This window comes from Nicotiana tabacum, chromosome 8 (assembly GCF_000715075.1).
Source record: "Nicotiana tabacum cultivar K326 chromosome 8, ASM71507v2, whole genome shotgun sequence".
NCBI classification, from domain to species: domain Eukaryota; kingdom Viridiplantae; phylum Streptophyta; class Magnoliopsida; order Solanales; family Solanaceae; genus Nicotiana; species Nicotiana tabacum.
Window position 1 is genome coordinate 50,274,557 of NC_134087.1, and position 24,036 is coordinate 50,298,592.

Consider the following 24,036-nt stretch of genomic DNA (forward strand, 5'->3'; position numbering starts at 1 on the left):
AAAATTAAAATGGACTTTAGTGGCTTGTAAAAAATTTGGAAATCTTCAGTGGGTAATATCGATGAGATCATAAAGAAGTCTGCCAAAAAAAAAAAAAAGTCATCATAATTCATATGTGAAGTTTGAGAAATAAGCAAGCTCACTAGTCACTATGTTACTATTCATGTGACCTCACCTCATGACTTTTAGACTTTAAAATGCGTGTCCACTAACACAACATGTATACCTCATCTTGCTAATGGATTAAAGTTTAAGGAAAGATAACCGCAAAAACAAAAATAGAATAAAAAAGCTGAATCATAATTAATTGTTAATTGTTGTGACCTATAGTACTATTTACGTAATTTCTAAATATATAAATTTTGTTTCAAAAAAAATATAAATATTCTATATCCAAATTCATATCAAAATTGAAGAGTTTAAACGAGCTCCGTCCGATAAAATGGGAGAGAGGAAAGTACAAAACTACAAATGAGTTTGAAGTAGTGAAAGTGGAATTTTTTTTGAGACATGATCGGCATGAAAACCCGTTAGGAATGTGAGGGAGATGGAAATCGTCCAGCTTCTCACCACTGTGCATAAATGTTGATACGTAGTAGTACATAAAATGTGGAATTTGACACATCGTTAAATGTCCACCACTAGTATTATCATGGAATTATACCATGCTGATTTTCCTTTCTTGTCTTCACATTTTCTTTCCACCAACGAACTAATTTCATGGCTTTATCCTCTTCCAATCTATTACTTGTGAAGTCGCAAAACTCTCTTTATTCTTCTTCTAACCCAACAATTTATTTCAAACGAAGTACTTCTTCAGTACCCCAACAACCATGGTTACCAGCTGAAACTAGAGTTAGAGTCAGGCCTATTTCTTTATCCATTATAAATGCTCGAACTGATGATAGAAAAGAAGATATTGTTATTATCGGGGCTGGAATTGCTGGCCTTGCTACTGCTGTTTCACTTCAGAGGTAAATTATGTTAATAAACTTAGCCTCCACTGCCTGAGTTGGTGTGGTAGGAATTGGACGTTTGGTTGTGATTTTAGAAGTTTTTTAGTTTCATTGTGAATTCTATGCGTTTTGGTGTTCGATTCGTGGTTCTGGCTGTTATTTTAGTGTTTTGAGCGAGATCGTATGATGTTTCTAGACTTATGTGGATGTTTGGCGTGGAGCCCGGGCCTCGGGTGAGTTTCGGACTGTTTCAGTGATTGCTGGTTCTTGGCTGGTGCTGCAGGTCTTGCAAATGCAAGCACCAGTTTACATTTGCGTGACCGCATTTGCGATGGATTTAGTCGCAGTTGTGAAGGAGGGCTGGGGTGGCATGCGAAGCCAGCCTCGCAACGATGGGGAGCTGGGGCTTACGATTAATCAGTCAATAAATCAATCTTTTAGTGACAAACTAGTTGAGGTTTTCTATATCCATTTTGCTCCATTTGGACATATAATCAATCAGTCAATAAGTCTTAGTTACAAACTAGTTGAGGTCGACTATATGAATTTTCTATCTCCATTTTGTTTTATTTGGATAGTTCTGTTTGGACATATTTAAGTGCTAGTAAAACACTTGTAAGGGTACTCTCTATTTTCGAATTTGGGAATAAATTTGATGATTGTGATTGCTTGCTATTTAGGCTGGGTATTAGAACATTGGTGCTTGAGCAGGCTGAGTCGCTGAGAACTGGAGGAACGTCACTAACACTTTTTAAAAATGGATGGAAGGCACTGGATGCTATTGGAGTTGGCAATGATCTCAGGACTCAGTTTCTTGAAATTCAAGGGTATGTTGTTTCACTTGTACTCTTTGCTCATTCATTTTGCTCAAGTATATAGCTTCTGGCTGTTCCTATGGTCTTAGAAAACAGCCAATAGCAATTTTTTTAAATAAAAAAAAAAAGTAGAAAAGAGAGCATTAGGGGACTAATATGTATTTATTACCCTGGTTTGTTAATTGGTTTAGTATATGACAATGTTCCTGGCTTTGGCATCCTACAGTAGCAGAGATCTTCTTGTCTCAAGTTTATACAACTAGAATGAACTCGCAAGCTGATTAATGAGTACTCTTTAGAATTTGCAGATAACAGCAGCGCAGGTTAGTGAAGGGCAATAGTCATTCTAGGGTGACATATCAGATAATAATGCATATTTAAACAGAAACTAGCCAAGATTTCTTTCATAAACCAAAACAAATATAAACCGGCATATAAGCTCAACAGTGCAAAACAAAGGAAATTTTGGTTTTCTGTTAGTAATTCCCAACACCTCAATTTCCTATGATGCCTTTCATTGTGATAGGAGTAGGTACTTGCAGCTCGCTTGCTGCTTCACTGCCTACGCATCCTCTAGTTTTCATCATAAGAAAAGTGAAGTACAATCAATGAGTTTAACGGACTAACTTCTTTCTTTGAAGCTAGCCAATAAGCTTCTACTTGTTGAAGCTATGCTTCACCTATTTCTGAAAAACTTGTTTAATGTGCAGCGAGGTAGGTGATGCTTTTAGAATGCTTTATTATTGAGAGGTCTTTTAGTGTCCTATATAGAAGAACTTCATTGTTTTCTTCTCTATCTTCATTCTTTAATGTGCTTCTTGAGGTTCGATTGTGATACTCAAATAAAGCTGAAGATGCTTCTCTTGTTTTATGCTTTCCATGAGTATCTATCTAGTAACTGACGGTTCAAATGTCAACATTAGACTATAATTGTTGATCTGAAATCATGCTGAAATGCTTCTCCTAGATTCTGGTATGTAAAAATCACTCACTTATGGTACCTGGGAATTTGCAGGATGGTGGTAAAATCAGAAGATGGAAGAGAGTTGCGCTCCTTCAGATTCAAAGATGAGGATGAAAGGTAATTGTCTCTCTGATTGTTTTGGTTAATGGTTATTTATCACCAAATTCTGATCCTTTTCTCTATTGATCCAATGGCAATGTAGTCAAGAAGTCCGAGCTGTGGAGAGGAGAGTCCTACTGGAAACACTTGCCAGTAAGCTGCCACCAGATGCTATCTCTTTTTCCTCAAAGCTGGCAAACATTGAAAGAAGTGAAAATGGTGAAACAATGCTGGAACTTGAAGATGGAATTCGCATATCTGCCAAGGTAGTTGGATTGCCTATTTGCTGGGTGTGTGGTGCTTGTTCTTCATTTGACCGAGGATGGTTAGTAGTATAAGTATTGCCAATACATTGTTCTTTTAATTCAACTTTAACAACGAAAACCATGAAGTCCTTATTGCTTAATCTAATTTCTTATTCGACATTTTGTTTATTCTCATTTTTTAGCTATTTGATTTATTCAAAAATTATCCAGTGGACTTATTTCTCAAGCTTCCCCCTGCTTCTTGAACTTCAACTCCTTGCAGATATTAATCGCTTGTGATGGGGTTCGGTCGCCAGTGGCCAAGTGGATGGGATTTCCAGAGCCTAACTATGTAGGACATTGTGCATTTCGAGGCCTAGCATATTTCCCTCAAGGACAACCATTTGAACCAAAAGTAAACTACATCTATGGAAGAGGAGTGCGCGCTGGATATGTTCCTGTCTCTGAAACCAAGGTCTATTGGTTTATCTGCTACAATAGCTCGTCACCAGGTTTGTGTTTCATAACAGCTTTCTGGTACATTTCTCTCTTAGGCATTCATGACAAACACAACAATGCATTAATTCCAACCACTTAATCAAAAAGCAACTCCGTAGGATATAACATTCTTGTTTTGTCTCTATACGCCTAATAGAAAGTGGGTTTTCAAGTGTGTAGCCCTCTAATTTAAATATAAGAACTTTATATATCAGTACGCCTAGAAAATTAGAGACGAGAATGAACGCCCATGTGCGCATAATACTCTTTCCAGTGTCTGTTTTTTTTCATGTGGGCATGTTATTTGACGGTAAATGGTTCCCATGTGGCACCAGTTTTAAAGTAGAAATCGTAGTATATATCCACTTTGATTAGATACTCTCTCATGAGCTGAAAAATTCTATGCGACTTTCTGTAGTTGGACTAATAATGCTGCCCTCTAAAAGGGTCGAAATACATCAGTGAAAAAAACTATCTTTTTCTACTACATTATTTGCATCATTCTAAATGTTTTGAACATCTGTTGACAGGTCCAAAGGTAACAGATCCATCCATCTTGAGACAGCAGGCTGAACAACTCGTTAGAAATTGGCCAACAGACCTAATAAACCTCATTAAACTTACACCAGATAACACAATCATAAGAAGTAGCCTAGTAGATAGATGGCTTTGGCCCTCAATAAGCCCACCAGCCTCTACTGGAAGTATAGTGCTGGTTGGTGATGCATGGCACCCAATGACACCAAACCTTGGTCAAGGTGGTTGTTGTGCACTCGAAGATTCAATAGTTTTGACCAAAAAACTTACAGAAGCAATCAAGTATAAACGTATTTCTGTCGAAGATGCACTCAAAGCATATGAAACTGAAAGATGGCCTCGTATATTTCCATTAACGCTACGTGCATATCTTGTGGGTGCACTATTGCAGTGGGATAATCCAGTGATTTGTTCCCTTAGGGATAATATCATTGTACCTAAGCTGGTTAGACTTGGTCCAATTCTGGAGCATACAAATTTTGAATTTGAGCCTCTATAAGAAATCCATATGGAATTGGCCAATGGCTTGCTTGTGTACATAACACTTAAGTTGAGGTGTACATCAGAAGTACAGATATTGTTTGTTATTGTACATGCTAATAGAGGAATTCCTCTTACACTTGCAATGTCAAGAACATCTTATCATAATGAACTTTCCCCTGGTTATAGCCACACTCATATTCCTGAATTAATGTTTTCTCATAGCTAATTTAGTTAATTTTTTTCACATAATTAGCAAAGTTGTCTGAACTTAAACAAAAGGTGCAAAAGACTAGCGAACAAAGAAGCAGAGCTCTTTCTTGTTTAGTAAGGCGCATTCTTTTTCTTGCTTTTGTTACGGATTTATTGTCTCTTTTTTTTTTTTTGAGCCGAGGTTCTCCCGTAAATAGTCTCTCTACCCCTCCGGGGTAGGGGTAAGGTCTACATACACTCTACCTTCCCCACACCCCACTAGTGAGATTCTACTGAATTATTGTATTCTTTTTCTTGCTCAGATCCTTGAATTAAGAGAATATTGTCTATAGGCAGAAAGAGTTGAATATTCCTTAATGAGAGAAGGGTAAGTTCTATTGTATGTCCATAAAAATTTATTCCACAAAAACATCCACATGTGTTTGGACATAAATTTTCTAACACGTAATTACAATTAATTAATATATATACTCACATTATTCAATTACTTAACTATAAGAAATTCATATGATTTAAAGTAAATATCCCGTGTGATAAATAATTTTTGTCTACTAGACAAGATAAAAATACATCTATTGTAGGGTGACAATACCGAGGTCATATCCTAGTCTTGCTTGAATTTAACAGGATGCGTTTGCTCCACTTATGCCAGCCGTACAGGTAACTTCTAAAATCATAATAATAGCCACCTTGTTTGAACTTTGTAGGAATTGGTATCACGCGACTTCACGCAACTACTGAGGAAAACAATTTATTCGCATTAAATTATATTAATTTATTATGTTTAAATGTTAAGATAAAAAAAATAAGTTAATTATCCATGGCGAGGTGATGAAAAATGCATATAGTATTATTGGTTAAAGACATGCATTGAGTACAAGTTAGGAATTTTTTTCATTTGACTATATACTTTAAAAAATTGCAACCGCAATTTCGATCATGAATTATAGATGGTGTAACGAAAAGAAAACTCTTATCTTCTATTAATAATAAAAATACAATTGATTATGGGGCTAGTTTTATATTAAAATGTATCCTAACAACCATCTCATATTGACCCTCTAAGCATATGTGCATTTGCAAGTAAAATATGAAACAACAATAACAATTCAGTAAAATTATACTAGTGGGGTCCGGGAAGAATAGTGTGTGCACAGACCTTACCCTACCACGAGGAGTAAAGAGACGGTTTTCGAATGATCCTCAAAATAAAATATGAAAATATATCAAAATATTCTCTCTAATACTACAATATTTACGTATAAGTTTTTATTTTCATCTTTTTATATCTAACAAGAAAAGAAAAAAAAAGATAACAATAGTGGTCACACGAAAAATTCATTTGCACTCGGTGTCACATCAAACGGACAATCTATTTAACATTTTATTAGCCTTTAATATATTCTCAATTTTTAAATCTAACGTGGAATGCATTCGTTTTAATTGCCATGTCACGAAACCCACCCACCTTTACAAATCCAACTCAACTTCCAACAGTTTAGCCCTCTTTAAGAAGTCCAACCTTTCGCCGTTCTATTTTCATCTCCTCTTTCCTGCCGGAAAAATCCCAAATATTTGTTGAATTCACCGCTGCCATAGTTTGACCGATCTCATACGTTTTAGCAGTCATGAATCCAGAATAGTAAGTTTCTTTTCTTTTTCTTTTTCTTTTTTTGCTTTTTTATTTCAAGTAGCATCTGCTGTTTGTTTTTTTTAAATTCGTGACGATTTCAGTTGTTGTGCTTAATTTCTTTTGGATCTGTTTTCTGCTTTGTTGAGATTTTTGTTTTTCTACTGTTAATTTTTCTTGTCGGTTGAGCGGATATTCTAGATCGGTGAATCATGGTTACGGATCGGAAAAATAGCTTTTGGCAGTTGAGTTATTGTTTTGTTTTGGTTTTGGTCCCTGAGTTATTCCACTGAACATATTCGGCTTTCAATTTTACCAAACGTGCAGTTTAAATCCTTGCACTGAAGTTAGCGGTGTTAACATAATCATAAGTTTAGAAAAAGGTTGAAGATAATACCAAACCTTCTTGAAAACTAAGGAAATCTGCATAGCTACAAAACGGCACTTTGAAAAAGAATGAAGCCAAAGAAAACGATGGATATTATAAAAAGAAGAGAGGGAAAGGACTAGAAGTTCAAGTAAAAGAAGAATTCTTCATCAGCCAAGTATCTGACCTATCTCTATAATGAAATTGTTAGCTACATTCATACTTCTTTTCCTTTTCAATTTCCTCCCATTATACTCTGAGGATCGTAGTAGGAGCGGGTTTTCTAAAATTAGTTCCCTTACATTGGGGAAGGGGAAGGGGAAGGGGAAGGGGAAGGGGATAGTGAGAATTCAATCCACACCTAGTGCTCCCACCGGTACCATTAGATTATAAGCCTTGGTGGTAGTAGAAGAGGGTTCTTTATATGGAAATAGTGATGTTTGATTTGTGCTTTATGGGCATTTTAATTATGGATGTCGATGATACTTGCACTGTGCTATATTATATTTATCTTATGATTTATTTATCTGGATATTGTTTGAACTTATATAGCTTATCTGATGTTGTAATCTTCCATGCAGCGATTATCTTTTCAAGCTTTTGCTTATTGGAGACTCTGGTGTTGGCAAATCATGTCTCCTTCTTAGATTTGCTGTAAGTAATTGCATTGTTTCACTAGGTTTGCTTCCCAGTTGAAATGTGATGTGAATACCTTTTCCTTTTGCCTCATCTAAGTTTCCTTTTTTACTGGTGCATATCTTTTGGGGTCTTGGAATTACTTTTATTTAATCTTTGCTTGATGATTTAGAAAGAAGATCATCAGCCGAGCTGTACTCGTTTTCTGTAGCCCCCCCCCCCCCCAAGTATATACATGTGTCTTAACTGTCTGTGTATGCATTTTCATTGAATTTTTTAGCTTGCTGATGTTCATCTCATAAGAGATTGAGGATCTTTTAACTTTTTCTTATCTATGATCTAATATCGCATATAAATGATATGTTGGGAATATATTGGTAGTCCTTCAATCATCTTGCAAGTCATTCGAACAGAAGGGTATCTCTGAGTTCCACTTTGGCCTGAATATCGAGATTGCATTACCTTCTATTGCTGTTGAATGGAGTGATTTTTTATGTTGAATTTGCTACATCTTATTGTCCTCCTTTTCTGATTTGAATTTGTCATTTTCATAGTTTATATGCATTTTTGTTGCAATGTATAACAATCTTTATAGAAGAAAATGGGCTTTTCCTTAATTTTTCTCTTCTTTTCTGTTTTCCAGAAAAGAAAACAGCCTCTCTGCCCCTCGGGGTAGAGGTAAGGTCTGCGTACATATTACCCTCCCCAGACCCCACTTGTGGGATTACACTGGGTTGTTGTTGTTGTTGTTGTTGTTGTTTCTGTTTTCCAGGATGATTCATATCTTGAAAGTTACATTAGCACCATTGGCGTGGACTTTGTAAGTGATCCATTCACTCTATTATATAATGCCTGCATAATAAATGTTTGCAGGATATCAGTAACAATTGCGTTCTCTTGTAGAAAATACGCACAGTGGAACAGGATGGGAAAACCATAAAACTTCAAATTGTAAGTATTTGAACTCCAAGTGCCTTGGTAATTTACGTCGTCGAAGGGATTGCGGTTCGCCAGAATCTTTTAATCCCCTGTGCCGTTTTCCATAAATTAAGAGAGACAGAAATTGAGTTAGAAGCCACAATCTACTTGATAAAATCTATAAATAATATGATCCATTCTAGACTTGTTATAGTTCTTTTAGAGAGACTAATTTTTCTCTGCCCTGTTACATGCAGTGGGACACCGCTGGTCAAGAACGTTTTAGGACAATCACCAGCAGTTACTATCGTGGGGCTCATGGCATAATTGTGAGAAATACATTCTTTCTCATACTTGTTCATGGATTTCATTTTTTATTTATCAAGGAGATCTTATTCTGATGGCATCTCTTCAGGTGGTTTATGATGTGACTGATCAAGAGAGCTTTAATAATGTCAAGCAATGGTTGAGTGAAATTGATCGATATGCGAGTGATAATGTAAACAAGCTTCTTGTGGGAAACAAGTGTGACCTCACAGCGCAAAAGGTAGTTGCCACTGAAACAGCTCAGGTAAGGAGTCATCCACTACACCTTTATTCTAGACTCTGTCCCTGAAAACTTGGGAGAGGATAGAGGCGAAGCTAGAATTTCAAGCTTATGGGTTCAGCATTCTAAGCCTTTTAAGTTACTGGGTTCTAAATTATTAATTTATAACGAATTCATGAATTTTTCAAGACAAAATATAAGGATTGAACCAAAGCTACTGGGTTTGCCGAACCCGGAGCCACAATGCGGGCTCCGCCCCTGGGAGAGGATGCTTCTGTCCGCTAGAGCTTGTATTATAACTTAATGGAATTCGTAATATGCAGACTTTCGCTGATGAAATTGGTATTCCTTTTATGGAAACAAGTGCAAAAAGTGCGACCAATGTGGAGCAGGCTTTCATGGCCATGGCTGCTTCAATCAAGGACAGGTATCAGAAATCGGACATTCATAGATATACCTCTGAATATCTTTGTAAGGATGACTTATTATGATTCTTTGCTTTTGTAGGATGGCCACCCAACCCGCAGCGAACAATGCTCGGCCTCCAACTGTGCAGATCCGTGGACAACCTGTCAACCAAAAGAGCGGTTGCTGCTCAACTTGAAAGGAATTAGGACGATGATGCTTCTGATGTGGCATGTAAAATTAGTCCCTCAGTAGTTTGATGTGAAGATACTACTATATTTTTTCAGCCTTTTGCCAAAAATCCATTCTTTAAGCAAAATTTGTACAAAAGCTAGGAATATTGGTGGAATTAATAGTGTTTGCTTTCATTCCATACTTTGAACCTTCATCTGAATGATTTAATCAATCGTCCAAGTCTTTACTGTCGTATTTCTCTGATCTGTTCCTCTTTGGGAGCTACTGGTTTTCAGCCCTCTTGCTACTTTTTGAGGTGATCAATTATTGAGCGTCCGAAAATCAATTTACATCTCATTTGGAACCTCTTTTACCAATGGATGAACAATAAGAATGCTTCATTAACAAGAAGGGGAAGCGACGAAGAAACATACATAAACATAAACAAACCCAGTATGTTTCCACCGGATGGGGTCTGGGGAGGGTAGTCTGTACGCAGACTTTACCCCTACCTAATAGGTAGAGAAAATGTTTTCAATAGACCCTCGGCTCAGGAAGGGTAATGAGAAGAAGTGGATAGCAAGAAAGGAAGAAAGAGGGAAGAGAAAAGAAAAAAGGAGAGATAAAACCACATAACGTAATAAAAATCTAAGAATATGAAGGGACATGCGTGCTACTAAAACTATCGGTGAGCAACTAAAAATTACCCACTAAGCTTCTACCTTAATCATCGATCTCCACACCCTCTTATCAAGGGTCATGTCCTCAGTAAGCTGAAGCAACGTCATGTCCTGTCTAATCACCTCTCCCCAGTACTTCTTAGGCCTATCTCGACCTATTCTCAAACTCGCCATGGCCATCCTCTCACACCTCCTAACAGGGGCATCCATGCTTCTTCTCTTAACATGTCCGAACCATCTCAGCCTCGACTCCCGCATCTTGTCCTCCACGAAGGTGTAACGATCCGGTCGTTCGCTCTAAGAGTTATAGCCATGTTTCCCCCATTTATGCTTCTTTGTATGTTGTTCAGCTCTGTTGAGTTATATCAAGTTGGTAGGTTTGGGTTCGAAATAGTTTTGGAGTGAAATGATCACTTAGTCTCTTAGTTAGAAAGCTAAGTTAGAAAAGTCAACCAGAAGTTGACTTATGAGTAAACGAATTCGGATTTGGATTTTTTATGATTCGATTAGCTTCGTTGGGTGATTTTAGACTTAGAAGTGTGTCCGGATTGTAATTTGGAGGTCCGTGGTAGAATTAGGCTTGAATTGGCGAAAGTAAAAAAAATTAGCGATTTTTTGTCGGCAGCGAAAAATTAGGTATCGTGGTCGGAATGGAATTCCGGGTGTTGGAGTAGGTTCGTAGTGTCATTTGTGACGTGTGTACAAAATTTGAGAGCATTCGAACGCGGTTTAATAGGTTTCGGCTTCGTTGGCAAATTTTGGAAGTTTAGAAGTTCTTAGGCTTGAATTCGAGGTTGATTTGGTGTTTTGGTGTTGTTTTGGGTGTTCTGGAGGTTCGACTAAGTTTGGGTAGTGATATATGACTTGTTAAAATTATTGGTTGAGATCCCGAGGGCCTTGGGTGAGTTTCGGAGAGGTTTGGGTTGTGTTGCGCTCGTTTTTCTTATGTTTCGACGTCGTTTCTTCAAGCATAAATGATATCATATTGAACAAATGAGCTCCGATTTCTTTTTTGATTGAAGCATTAGATCTGTATCGTAATTATGAACCCGCAAAAAAAAAGAATGGTCGAATTCGGACATCGTATCAGGATTTTATGGTTATTTTACTAAGAATTAGGTTGCCAGATTTTTCAGATTAATTATGAAATTGCCACTGACAGCGTATTTAAAAATCTGCACTATTTACAAATATTGAAACCAACATATCTCATTCATTATAAGGTCAAATTGAGTGATTCAAAAGCCTAACTTGATTAGAATTTCACAAGGAATCTATTGGAGGAATAAAAACGACTTTCGGGATCATTTGGTACGAGAAACGAGGCAGAATAGCTGGCAGAAAAATATATAAAACAAGGGTTTGTTCATTCGGTCATATTTTGAGTTGGGAGCTCGGATTTGGGCGTTTTTTGAGGCGATTTTACCATATGGATTGGGGTAAGTGTTCTCTACTCGGTTTTGGTTATATTTCATGAATCCATTTTCATTTTGGGATTTGATTGATGATTTCAAAGTGAAATTGAGGGAGTTAGTGCTTGAGTTTTGGAGAGCTTTAGGTAAGGATTTGAGGGACCAAACAGAGTCCGATTTTGATAAATTTTATATGGTTAGACTCGGGAGAGGACGAGGTTTATTATTCTGTCATTTTTGCCCGGGGGCCAGATTTTGGCCGGTTTTAGATTTTTGGCCTATTTATATAGCTTTTATTGTGGAATTCAATTCTTTAGCCTATGTTAATAGTGTTATTCTGATTGTGGATAGATTCGGAACTCTTAAAGACCGAATCGAGGGACGAGGACATCCCGGAGTAGGATTTCATACTGTTAAGGTAAGTAACAGTTTTAACTCTGGCTTTGAGGGTATAAACACGGAGAAATTGATATCATGTGATTGTTTGGTGGTGATACCCATGCTAGGTGACGGGCGTATGGGTGTGCACCGCGAGGGATTGAGACTTGGTCCGTCCCGTGAGGCTGTGAGGCCTAAAGGCTGTTATTTGTGGTTATGTGTTTACTTGTTGTTGAACTTGTTTGCCTTCATGTTAGAGATCATGCTTAGGCTTTATTCATGCTCACATTATTTGTACTTAGTTATAGAAATTATTGTACATATTTACCTCAGTCTCTATTATTTGCTAATATGTTGTGATACTTGATGTGGGTTGTGTCCCCTTATTTGTTGATGATAGTGAGGCTAGTGAGGTACATGATTGAGTAAGGCCGAGGGACTGGTTGTGAGGATATTAATGTCATAGCGCGTGAGTTGTCCGCGTAGCACATGAGTTGACCGTGCAGGTCCAGGTATGATACCATAGTGCGTGAGTTGTCTGCGTAGCACGTGAGTTGACTGTGCGGATCCAGGTATGGATATGATGGCACGTGAGTTGTCCGTGCTTAGCGCTTGGGTTTTGGGAGCCCCTCCGGAGTCTGTACACATCCCCAGTGAGCGCAGAGTGTTGAGTGTATTGAGTGTTGAGTGATGAGTGTGAGTGCTGAGTGATGGAGTGACATTGTTGTGAAGCTGCATTTACTTTTGTTGTTGCTGCATTTTACCTGTTAATTTCTTTGTGGCATTTACTAAGTTATGGAATTTACCTGTTTATTCCTATTATTTTTAAATTGTGAAAATAAATAACTGTACTATTTTGCTTAGCTCGTCACTACTGCTCATTTCCTTAGTTATTTCTGTTACTACTGAGTCGGTTGTACTCATACTACACCCTGCACTTTATGTGCAGATCCAAGTGAGTTAGAGCGCGGCAATCGTTGAGTTCAAGCCGGCTATCTTTGGAGACTGCAAGGTAGCTGCTAGCGTCCGCAGGGCCTTATTACTCCTTTTGTCATTTCCTCTTTTAGACAGTTAGACAGTTTATATATCTTAGTTTATAGTTTTAGACACTCATGACTTAGTGACACCCTGATGTTTGGGGCTCGTTTCTGTATTTTATATTATTTATATTTAGAGTTTGTTTAGTTATCAGGAATTAAATTATTGGAAATGTTTTATTAAATTTTTATAATCAAATTAGTAGTAATATTTTGGGAATAGGCTTGCCTTGTAACACGATAGGCGTCATCACGACCATGGTTAGATTTTGGGTCGTGACAGAAGGCTATCACTTCATTCTTAATCTTATCTCTCCTGGTACACCCACACATCCATCTCAACATCATCATCTCTGCTACTTTCATCTTCTGCATGTGGGAGTTCTTGACTGGCCAACACTCAGCTCCATACAGCATAGCCGGTCGAACCACCACTCTATAAAACTTGCCATTAAGTCTTGGCGGCACGTTCTTATCACATAAAACACCGGAAGCGAGCATCCATTTCATCCATCCCGCTCTGATGCGATGTGCGACATCTTCGTCAATCTCCCTGTTAGCTTGGATAATAAACCCGAGATACTTAAAACTCGCGCTCTTGGGGATACCTGGAGCATCAAGCTTTACTCTACGTCTGCTTCATGGGTTCCGTCATAGAATTTGCACTCCAAGTATTTTTCTGTTTTGGTTCTACTCAATTTGAAACCTTTAGACTCCAAGGTCTGTCTCCAAACCTCCAACCTCGCGTTAACTCCGTTTCGCGCCTTGTCAATCAACACTATATCATCGGCAAATAGCATGCACCAAGGCACTTCTCCTTGGATGTGCCGTGACAGTACATCCATCGCTAAGGCAAATAAAAACGGGTTAAGAGTCGATCCCTGGTGCAACCCCATCACCACAGGGAAATGCTCTGAATTACCACCCACGGTCCTCACCCGAGTCTTAGCATCATCATACATATCCTTAATCACTCTAATGTACGCTACTGGAACGCCTCTAGCCTCCAAACACCTCCACGGGACCTCCCTCAGGACTTTATCGTACGCTTTCTCAGGATGAAGAAAGCTTTTGAGAATAATGAGTATTGAAAGAGAAGATACAAGCAACGTCCTGTTCCTGCCACAGATTTAGCTTTAATCACTGATGAATGAATACATCAAAGGTCACGGCGCAATTCACAAGAGATGTACATGAGATGTTGTGATTATGACTCCAAGACCCTTTTCAGATAGCTAGACGTAATGGTAAATGAACGATTTGGTGGGACGTTCAACCAAGTGTGTGGAAAATGCTAGTTAGCACACTCTATTCGTGATTTACGAAGGGGAAGGTTTGAAGTAAATCTCCAACTTGCTACGTTCAGACCATCTGTTGAAGGTTTGAAGCAATCTTCAACTCGTCTTTACACTTCTTTTCCTTAATATAACTTCTTTAGGTTTAACCGATAAAGTAAGACACTGATCATGGCAGTTTTGAGCAAAGGATTACCCGCGAACAAATTGCGACCCTATTTATTGCGGCAAATGTTCCATCTGTTTCCATAAAGATAGTGTCTTGGCCAGTCTGTACAAACCTCGACTGCACGTTATTGCGGCATATTTTGCTTTTACCGTTTGATGTTATCACTTACAACGAAGGACTAAAAACATTTTGACAATTTTTAAGATACTTAATAATATATGATACAATTCCATATGTAGTGTAGGGTAGTTGTATATATTAGGATCTTTTGTGGAAAGGACTAGATAAAACTTGAATGATCAAGTATAAGTTAGAAATTGAATACAACTCCGAACTCTGAATGTGTAAGTTGTTTAATTACAACAATACAAAATGTAAGACACATGGATTTAATTTCTTCCTAATCTTTAAGACTATACTTGGTATCAGTCGAAAGACTTCGGAAAGAATGTTGTCACCTCAATCACTGTTCCCAACTTTAGTATGCTGCTTCTTGTGTTAAGTCAAAAATGATACTAACCCCTATGCTATGGTTGGTGAAACTTACAACAAAATTAGTAGTTTCTAAAAAAGCTGAACAAGAATTCACAAGAGGTCCACGCCCAGAAAAAATGCAACTCACCGCTGATCGCTTGAATTTTGAATTCACTCAGTAGGATGCAGATGGAAAATTGAACGTACCATAAAGTATAAACAGACAACTACAGATATTTTGCTAGACTTTACATTACATTACTTAACAGCTCTCCGTCAACATGCACGTTTCACTATAAGGATAGTTTAGGAATTTCAGATCTTACCTTCTTTAAAGGTATTGTACATCCTAGCTGTAGCACTTGTACACGCTGATAAGTTTGCCAAAGTTGCAGGAGCCCACCTGAATGTCTTACGCCACGTATTCACTGCAGCATTTAAAGCTGCCACTTCCTCATCATGTGGGCCACACTTTGGATGTTTCAAGGCCACACTTAGCAGTTTAGCGGAGCATTTGCATCTATAATCGCTTTTTGGGTTACGTTTTAATTTGTGTTCGTTTTACAAAAAAAAATTGCAAGCGTACCCACTTTTTCGCAAAACTTCAGTATTCTAGTAGACGGGCCTGAAGTAGCAAGTGTGCTGAAGTTTTTGTTTGTAATTGCTGAACTTAAGCATAGTAGCTTAAGCTTTTGTTTGTAATTGCACTAAATAAGCTGAAGTTTTTTGTCCTAGGTTCATTAGTTTTGTCATTAAGCTTTTTCAAAAACTTCAGCAGATGATGCTGAAGTTATTTAGTTCATTTATAAAAACTTCAGTACTAAATAAGCTAAAGTATAAGTTTTTTTCAAAAACTTCAGCAGAAGATGCTGAAGTTATTTAGTTCATTTGTAAAAACTTCAGCACTAAATAAGCTGAAGTTTTTTTTGTCCTGGATTCATTAGTTTTGTCATAAAGCTTTTTCAAAAACTTCAGCAAAAGATGCTGAAGTTATTTAGTTCATTTGTAAAAACTTCAGCACTATATAAGCTGAAGTTTTTGAAAAAACTTTCTAACATACTAGATAAATAATCAGATTGCCAACAGTATCTAAATCATAAATTTTGAAAACAATAAACGTGAAAAGAACAGAATTATCATGAAAAGAATCACTAAGTGTGACCTTAAACTTCTCGTACGTGGAAATATTCACAAATTATTATCTACTAACTTACGTAATTATTTATAATTTGTTTTTAAATAATCTGATAAACATACTTATGGTAATCATCCCATGAAGTGAAGTTTCATAGCTGCACCAACAGCAACAGAAGGAAGAAGAAGAAAACGAAGGAGGAGAAGGAGGAGGAGATAGTGGGCTGAAGTTGTTTAAAAAGTGGGTACAAGTTAAAACTTTATTAAAAATAATTGGTATAGGTTAAACGGGGGCGCCCTGCGTCCCGTGCAATTTTTAGCTCTCCATTTTTATATATGGGCTTTGCTTTTGTGTTCTTTTTAAAGAAACAATTTGCATTTCAAAATTTCAAAAACTTTTTTTCCCACTTTCTGATCAGAAGAATTATGAGGAAAAGGATAATTTAGTTGGATCTAGAAGCAACTACTGACGTTATAAGGGAGATAAATGGTACTACAAATTTTAAATGCCACGCCTTTGCTTGAGGATGAAAGTCAACTAATTTTAAAATTTTTAAATTCCAAATGATAAAAAAGAATGTTAAAATTAAAGAGTATAGTAAAACTGTAATCTTCTCCGGAAGAAAAAGGTTTCTCTTTTCATTCTCAAGAAACAAATAGGTCAAAATTTAAGATAAAGAGTATCATACGATACTTTCTCTTTAAATTTTTAAATATAACGATATTGGACAAATCAATTTTCTTTTTGGAACTATCCTTCTTTTTTGTTAATTCTTACGTATTTTAATTCATCACTCAAAATTGTACAGATAAAAAAGGGAACTCAGGGAAGAATAAAATTTAAATGTGCAACTACTAGGAGGAGCAAAAAATGCTCTATACTTTCAGTTTCATGTACACCTTTTTGAAGAATTTTCTTTTTTTGTTTTCTCACTAAAAGAATGGAATGTAAACGAAAATATACATAGATAGACAAAAAGAATTAGTACATAACTAGGATATCTATTTTGACATTAAAAATGGTCGATTTAGCCACACTTATGTCTAATTATCAAATATTAATCAAGATAAGTTTCGTGTGAAATAATTTGGTAATAAAAAATCAAAGAAAGAAACAAAACAAAAAAATTCTATTCCATTTCTAACTGCAAGTTCTTATTATCCTTGCATACGGGATAAAAATTATTTTTTCTATATATAGGCTAAGAATATGAGAAGTTAGACGAATCCACTCCCAAATTTCATCATGTACATTCTATTGTATTTTATTAAAATTTTATTTGTTAATAGCATATGCAATAGATTATTTTCCAAATGAATCCATCCTTAACAAATACTACTCTACAATATCAAAAATACTAAGATAGCATATACAAGTACAAAAAGAGGCAAAATCTTCTTCGTTTTCACATGTGAAGTTATAAACTTCAAATAATAATATTTTAGAAAGGGTCAAACAAATCACCTTATAAGTAGCACTAAAAAACGATAATGAAACAGCTTTTGGGTTAAGATAGTCCTAATATCTATTTTCTTAACAATGCCACAGACAGTTGCAATGAGAATCACAAGAAAGCAGATAACAACAACAACAACAACAACCCAGTATAATCACACAAGTGGGGACAAGAAAGCAGATAACCCTTGGAAATATTGGTTGAACAAAAATAAATATTTGACACCTAAACAATGCTAGCAAAAGGAACAAAATTGTTTTATCATAAACTTCAGATCAGAAACTGATCACTTTAACTAAAATAAAAAATGTAAAGTAACCCTAACACCTATATGAAGGAAATGGCATTCGTGCATGTCAAAAGTACAGAAATATTGAGGGCATGAAATCTCACAAGTCATCTAAATTTACACTCTTAGATGAACTATGAAGGTTTTGAGATAATTCTAATACAGGAACTGCCAAAGATTCCTCGAGATATCCTGCCATCACTGAGCCCAAACATGATAAATGATGCAAAAAGTGGACTCGAGCTCAGATGGTAGGTTCTGCTTCCTTACTTTGCACCCAAAGAAGGGAACTGGCGAACATCTTCAATGGATGGTGCTGAAACACTGTTGTTACCAACAAAACCATCTCTCCCACGATCACGTCCCCCCCTTCCACGGCCACCTCGGCCATAGTAACTTTCTCCATCAGCAGGCTTCAGAAACTCGTTAATGCTTTTTGTCTGCAAATATTCAAGAAAAATTAGGCCCACTACAGAAGATGATATAATAATTCACAGTAAATATATCACATTCAGCAATTGGTCTACCACTTATATATGGTCGCTGAGAAGTCAAACTTATTGAAGATTCAACTAAAGTTCGCATTCTACCAGGCTCTTCAAGGATTCATCTAGCTTACCCACCCCAGATGATATGTTTGATTGCTAGTGCCTCTGGCTTTAGGAAAAAGGTTCACCAAGCTTAAGGTGCATCCCTTATTAAACTATATAGCCAAAATACCCTTCCATGCCCCAGCCATTCCCTTACCCACTAAGGCAAAGAAAATGTTACTATGAAATTATTGAAAATAGAAGTCAGGCCAACAGAAATAAACCTCGAAACTCGGAAACAACTTTACCAAGAGTCCATAACTATGTAACATCTGGAACAATACACAAGCACATCATAAACAGCTTACTTAAGGAATCCACTAAATTTGCAACATGACCACCAGACATTGCAAAAGCTAACAGCAGAAGCAAGACCAAAGAGATGATTTGACCCAGCAATGACAGGACATCATGTAATGGACACGTGAACAAATTGGATTATAAAATCCATAATCCCTGGGGAAGTAGATTGAAAAGCCAATGCTTGAGTTACTTGACACTCAATGGTAAACTCGCAAGTAGTATCAAGCCAATAAATTCATTAAACAAGTGGATCTAGGATCTGTTGCTAACGCAGGAACCACAATGTAGCTTTTTATAAAAGCTTTCTGACCAAAATTTGTTAAAGCAAACAGCAATATGAAATTTTATGTGACTTCATTGAAGTTCTACAACAAAAATTCTGCAGGTAACAAGTTAGATACAAATATTTGACCTTCTCTAACTTTTATTGACCGATATATTGAGCCCTATTTCTTTTTCAAGGCGGAGGGAAACCTTCCTCCCTCACCCTTAATTACATCCACCTGCGTAGATGGGCATGTAGAAAACTTCCCTCCCTCACCTTTATATCATACTCCCTATAACTATGTGAAGGGAGCAAGAAGGTAGGAGGAATAGGCTGACAAATGAAGATGCCAGACCACAAATAGCAGTATAACTATGAGGTAACACAGACATCCTAAAAGATAAAACATACAACAAAACATGTAGCCAGCTTCTGAGATACCAAAATAGATGTTTCACAGTACTAAAGAACAAAAGGTACCTTCTTGGCCTTTTCCACTGCCTCCTTACGCTTGTCTTTCTCAGAACCCTGTCAATATTTTCAAGCATAATTAACTTACTAATAGAGAATAATCAAGTACTTAAAAGCCAGCACTATAGCAACTATATAGTAGCATATACCAAGCAACTCACCAATTTAATGAAAACCTCATCATCACTTTTCTTGTTTGACAGAAGTTGCATGGACTCAAGCTCTTTGTCCAAATTGACCTTTCTTTCCTCAGGCTTTAGAGCCAACAAAGCTTTCCTCTTCTCTTCCAATAACTTCTCATACTCTTCTAGGGTCATTTCCTACATATCAAGCAAGTAAGATAACATACTTAAGCAAATATGAACACTTACAAGTACAAGATAATATAATATGCAAATAACAGATCCAAAAGCAATATGAACAAATACCAGGCAACCTAATCCCCCCCAAATAGATGAAGGTTAAAATGCAGTAGTCCACCAGATTTCACATATCAAATTTAAAGCTGTTTCAATTAAACTGCATGCAATGTCCATGACAGGATGATATCGTTCACCATAAAAGAACTAGCAAGTATCTTTCTTAAAAAGAACTAGCAAGTAACCAAGATAAAGATAATACACTGAGAGATATGAATTTGTAACAGCAGAAGCAGACATGTCAACAAGTGGAAACAGCACAGAACAAGATAGTTACCTTCTCCTCAGGTTCCTTCTCCTGTGGCTCAGCTGCAGGAGAGTCCTTGCTTGCGTCTTCAGCATCTGCCTGCACTGCTTGTTTCTCGGTAACAACAATCTTCTCTCCCTCATTAACAGGCTCTTCTTTCTCCCTGAACTCGGATAGAATACAAAACTTATACTACAAGAAACAACAAATATGATGAATAAAGAAAGAAATTGCGATGAAAATGCTCACGGTGCAAGCTCATCAGCGGGAGTTCCCCAATTCCCACGACCAGCACCCTCTCGTTTAAATTCATTCCTATACAATAAGAATATGAGTGCACTTACACTTACTGCATTCAAGCAATAAAGTCATGCCAGCTAAATAAGCAGCTAACCACATTGCAACCAGTTGATCCCCCAGAAAGAAAAAGAAATGTGGAATGTGATTAGGTCATTTTAGAAGTTCCTTTAAATGACTTACCCACGTCCAGTTCCACTTCGTCGCTCAAACGCTCTCCTGGGGCGTTCACCATCTGCAGCGTCACCGTTGCTGAAACCACCACGGCGGCCACCGCGGAACTCCCCACGAGGTCCTCCATATCCAACTCTCCTTTCGGAGTGCTTCCCTGACTCTCCATCTTCTGAAGCTTTGTACCCTCCAGAGAACCCATTACTGCTGCCAAAAGTATTCTCACCATCAGCAGGATATTGGCTAAACCCACGGCCACGACCGCGGCCACCAAATCCTCCGCGTGGACCCCCACGGCCTCCTCCACGCTGGCCATCATTCCTGGCTTCCCTCACTGCTCAATAAACATTGGAAAAATAAGAAACCAGGAGAATCTCATTTGGACGACTCATGAGTGGTGAATGTGGAGTATAACAGAAGAACAAAACGTCTACATTGTTTTCAATACTTCCATACAAATTAAAGAGAGAAGGTCAGCAAAAAATATCAGACTCATGTGACTGTACCGTGTGTGTGTGAGAGAGAGAGAGAGAGAAAGAGAGAGAGAAAGAGAAGTGGAGGCATGAAGACCATAAGAATGGACATTTCTCTTATTCAAGTACAAACAAAATACCAGCCAAACAACTTTTCATTAATAATCAATGAGTTGAACATTCTACTTTTCAGCTACTTATAAGCTACCATACCAAGCTAAATAACAGACAAATCATGCATAAAACTTGAAGAAACTATCATTTTATCACATATGACCTAAAAATATCACCATGGTAGAGAGATATAAACTGTCCTATGACCTAAGAGAAGATTGTAGACATACATATGTACTAGTCCTCAGTTGCAACTATTTCATGACAGGAGATGATGAAAGGGAACAAGGTAGCTCGAAATCACAGGAGATAAATTCTCAAAATTACTAAAACTTCTTCGAATCAATGCAAACTTAGCCAAGAACATAAAATAACAGAAACAAAGCATCCATGAGACTACACCAACAAGGCTTCAGGAGTGTTCTGGTAGTAGACTCGATTGTCGTGTAGGGATAAGTGTGACATTTAGAAACACTCTAATTTGCGCTAAAAGACCAATTATTTAGTACTCCATTAGAATAAATTGGACATGAAGAGAATGCAACATATAAAAAGGATATATACAATCAACCCCAACTAATTTGGTATTCTAATCATTGATTATGTGACTTCTAACCAAGGGAAGAGAAAAAAGCATACATTTACCAACTTCTCAATACTAGCCGATATATAATATAAGATATAAACTATAAAGTATCCTAACCTTTGTAAATTAAGCACTCGCTCAAATACAGGAAAATTTTAAAAAAAAGTTCTAGTTTAAGTAGACTGACGTTCAAAGCAAGCAAAAAAAAAAAAGTCCCTAAACCCTTCGTAGCAGTACCGAACTAAGGCGGCAAAAAAACATAGCACACATTCAGAGCTAAAGTGTGTATCTATTTTTTATCATGTGGTATCTTAGGCAATTTACATGATACCTCCCACCAGCAAAGTATATATGGTATTCAAATATCCCAAACAATTAGACATGGATAAGCGCAAATAATTAACAGAAAGTTGAAATTACCAGCCTCGGATGGAGGGAGGGGCTTAGCAGCAGGCTTAGATTGTTGAGCAGGTCCCTTCTTTGGAACAGAAGCAGGAGGAGGAACCTGTTTTTGCTGCTCAGCAGCAATTAACAAGCTTGGGTCCTCAGCATCGTCATCGAGAAGGTCAAATGGGTTCAAAGTTGCCATTTATTTGGGTCTTTTGCTGAATAGATGGAGAGATACAAGATATATTGTATTGTATCTAAAGCTTGAAGCTTTAGCAAGGATTTATTGCGAACATATAAATCCCTATTGATTAGAATCCATTGGAATAATGTAAAAAGCTTAAACTGGTTTTAGAAGAGAGAGAAAAACGGAGAGAAGAGATTGCGAAAACCCTAGCCAAAGCGGCAGATAATCGAGGAAGTGAGAGTGAACCTAATCTTAATAAACCCTAGTGGAGTGGAGGGGATTGGATGCGGGAAGGTTCACTGTAAAGTGGGCGTGGAGTGCATTTCGGTTTTGTCGGGTTTGTTGGGCTTTGACATTTTTTGCAATTTTGGATTCAACTGCTTCATTCTTTAATTAGTTAGGTTATGCCCCGGCCCAAACTCAATATGAATCTCAAGAATGAATAATCTTTTGCCAAAAAAGTAATGCACATCATAATCATCCACCCAGGGGCGGACCTAGGTTGGTAGTTGAGGGGTCACGTGACCCCATTAGCCTCAGCAAAAATTTTGTATATACATATTATATATATGTGTACTTATATACGAGACCCTTTAAATATTTTAATGGTGCCCCCAAACACAAAGTGATGAATGGAAGAAGTGGTTGCTTAGGGGACTTAAATTATCTCCTATGTTGTGGTGACGCAGGTTTGAAACCCCCGAACCTTTCCTTAGTCTTTTCTCCTTTTTTTTATTTTAGTTCTTTGAATACAATGTAATTTTTATTTAATAGCAAATTACTTTATTTTTACTTTAATCTTCTTCTTTTTTTAATATTCAATTATAATTTAGTACTAATACAAAATAGTCAACTTAATTGATTTTATTCTTTTTTGTAAATTCCTTCCTTAGAATTGAAAGTCTCAAATTGCAACTTATCGCTCCACAAATAGAAAAATACAAATCTTCTACCACAATCTTCTTTAACAATCACTTTGAATTGGCAATGGAAACTAAGAGTTTGAGACTCTTCTTCAATTCTTTTAGTAATAGCATACTCTTAATCTTAATTTCTTTAGTAAGTCTTTTATAACTTTACGTTTGAACGCCCTATTGCGAAGAATTCTCTCTCTCTCTCCCCCCGTTTAATGCTTTCTTTTTCTTTATAATTTCTTTTTGTTAATACTTGGATGATAAGTCATCATAATCATTAAGTTTCAAAGAGTTGCACGCCGAATTTTATCGCCGGTGATTAGCATATACAGTGGTGCCCCCGTCATGCTTGAATCCTGAGTCTGCCTCTGTCGACACCATATATATTTTGCAAATATATGATCTCATATGTATCCTTAAGCTAATTGATTAAATTCACATCAGCTATATTAAGATTCATATGTGCACGACGATAATTTGACTTAGGATTCTTGAAAAAAGATTTTTTTTTAGCTACAAATGTCCAATGAAAAGAGCTAAAAAATCACAGAAACACAGTTCTTCTCTTTTATGGTGAGCTTCGGAAACTTAAGGAGTTTTTTTCTATCCCGCTAGTTGTTTGCTATTCAATTCATAATGTTCAAGTGGGTTTCTGAGATATTAATAGTTACATAAAGTGCATACACATATATTGTATACTTAAGTTTTTATAGTTACTGATTGATGAATTTGGTGGTCTTTTGGGAGTAATTTTTGAACATAATGTTCAAAGAGTAGTTTAGATATAAAAAATTATTGGTGTA

The 24,036-nt window shown here is 36.9% G+C and overlaps 3 protein-coding genes across 4 annotated transcripts; 2 read left to right on the forward strand and 1 right to left on the reverse strand.

The window, feature by feature from the left end:
* Positions 1 to 490: 490 nt before the first annotated feature.
* LOC107815014 (monooxygenase 2-like) lies at positions 491 to 4,801 on the forward strand. The gene is made up of 6 exons (XM_016640521.2): positions 491 to 974; positions 1,637 to 1,783; positions 2,787 to 2,852; positions 2,938 to 3,100; positions 3,363 to 3,591; positions 4,108 to 4,801. Exons 1-6 carry the CDS (start codon positions 721 to 723, stop codon positions 4,611 to 4,613), a joined length of 1,365 nt encoding a protein of 454 aa, XP_016496007.2. The 5' UTR covers positions 491 to 720; the 3' UTR covers positions 4,614 to 4,801.
* Positions 4,802 to 6,297: 1,496 nt separating this feature from the next.
* On the forward strand, positions 6,298 to 9,739 carry LOC107815015 (GTP-binding protein YPTM2). The gene is made up of 8 exons (XM_016640522.2): positions 6,298 to 6,449; positions 7,386 to 7,458; positions 8,213 to 8,260; positions 8,344 to 8,391; positions 8,616 to 8,687; positions 8,774 to 8,929; positions 9,229 to 9,332; positions 9,413 to 9,739. Exons 1-8 carry the CDS (start codon positions 6,436 to 6,438, stop codon positions 9,507 to 9,509), a joined length of 612 nt encoding a protein of 203 aa, XP_016496008.1. The 5' UTR covers positions 6,298 to 6,435; the 3' UTR covers positions 9,510 to 9,739.
* A 7,948-nt stretch (positions 9,740 to 17,687) lies between these two features.
* Positions 17,688 to 22,622, reverse strand: LOC107815016 (RGG repeats nuclear RNA binding protein A-like). 2 transcript variants are annotated; one of them, XM_016640523.2, is made up of 7 exons: positions 22,166 to 22,622; positions 20,585 to 20,906; positions 20,354 to 20,419; positions 20,135 to 20,267; positions 19,600 to 19,758; positions 19,448 to 19,495; positions 17,688 to 18,249 (listed from the first exon to the last, which is right to left on the reverse strand). In XM_016640523.2, the coding sequence occupies exons 1-7, from the start codon at positions 22,332 to 22,334 to the stop codon at positions 18,076 to 18,078; spliced, it is 1,071 nt and encodes a 356-aa protein (XP_016496009.1). In that variant the 5' UTR covers positions 22,335 to 22,622; the 3' UTR covers positions 17,688 to 18,075. The 2 variants fall into 2 exon arrangements, with proteins under 2 accessions (XP_016496009.1, XP_016496010.1); XM_016640524.2 differs by lacking the exon at positions 20,354 to 20,419 and having other exon boundaries at positions 22,166 to 22,547.
* Between the last annotated feature and the right edge of the window lie 1,414 nt (positions 22,623 to 24,036).

What these genes read in the sequence shown, in the direction of transcription:
- LOC107815015 (XM_016640522.2), top strand. An exon ending in AAACCATAAAACTTCAAATT is followed by an intron (nt 8,392 to 8,615) that starts GTAAGTATTTGA and finishes TGTTACATGCAG; the next exon opens with TGGGACACCGCTGGTCAAGA. An exon ending in GTGGGGCTCATGGCATAATT is followed by an intron (nt 8,688 to 8,773) that starts GTGAGAAATACA and finishes GCATCTCTTCAG; the next exon opens with GTGGTTTATGATGTGACTGA.
- LOC107815016 (XM_016640523.2), bottom strand. Translation starts at nt 22,334, where the DNA reads ATGGCAACTTTGAACCCATTTGACCTTCTCGATGACGATGCTGAGGAC. An exon ending in ATGAGGTTTTCATTAAATTG is followed by an intron (nt 19,496 to 19,599) that starts GTGAGTTGCTTG and finishes AAATATTGACAG; the next exon opens with GGTTCTGAGAAAGACAAGCG. An exon ending in CAGTGGAAAAGGCCAAGAAG is followed by an intron (nt 18,250 to 19,447) that starts GTACCTTTTGTT and finishes GAATATTTGCAG; the next exon opens with ACAAAAAGCATTAACGAGTT.
- LOC107815014 (XM_016640521.2), top strand. Translation starts at nt 721, where the DNA reads ATGGCTTTATCCTCTTCCAATCTATTACTTGTGAAGTCGCAAAACTCT. An exon ending in TTCAAAGATGAGGATGAAAG is followed by an intron (nt 2,853 to 2,937) that starts GTAATTGTCTCT and finishes ATGGCAATGTAG; the next exon opens with TCAAGAAGTCCGAGCTGTGG. An exon ending in CTACAATAGCTCGTCACCAG is followed by an intron (nt 3,592 to 4,107) that starts GTTTGTGTTTCA and finishes ATCTGTTGACAG; the next exon opens with GTCCAAAGGTAACAGATCCA.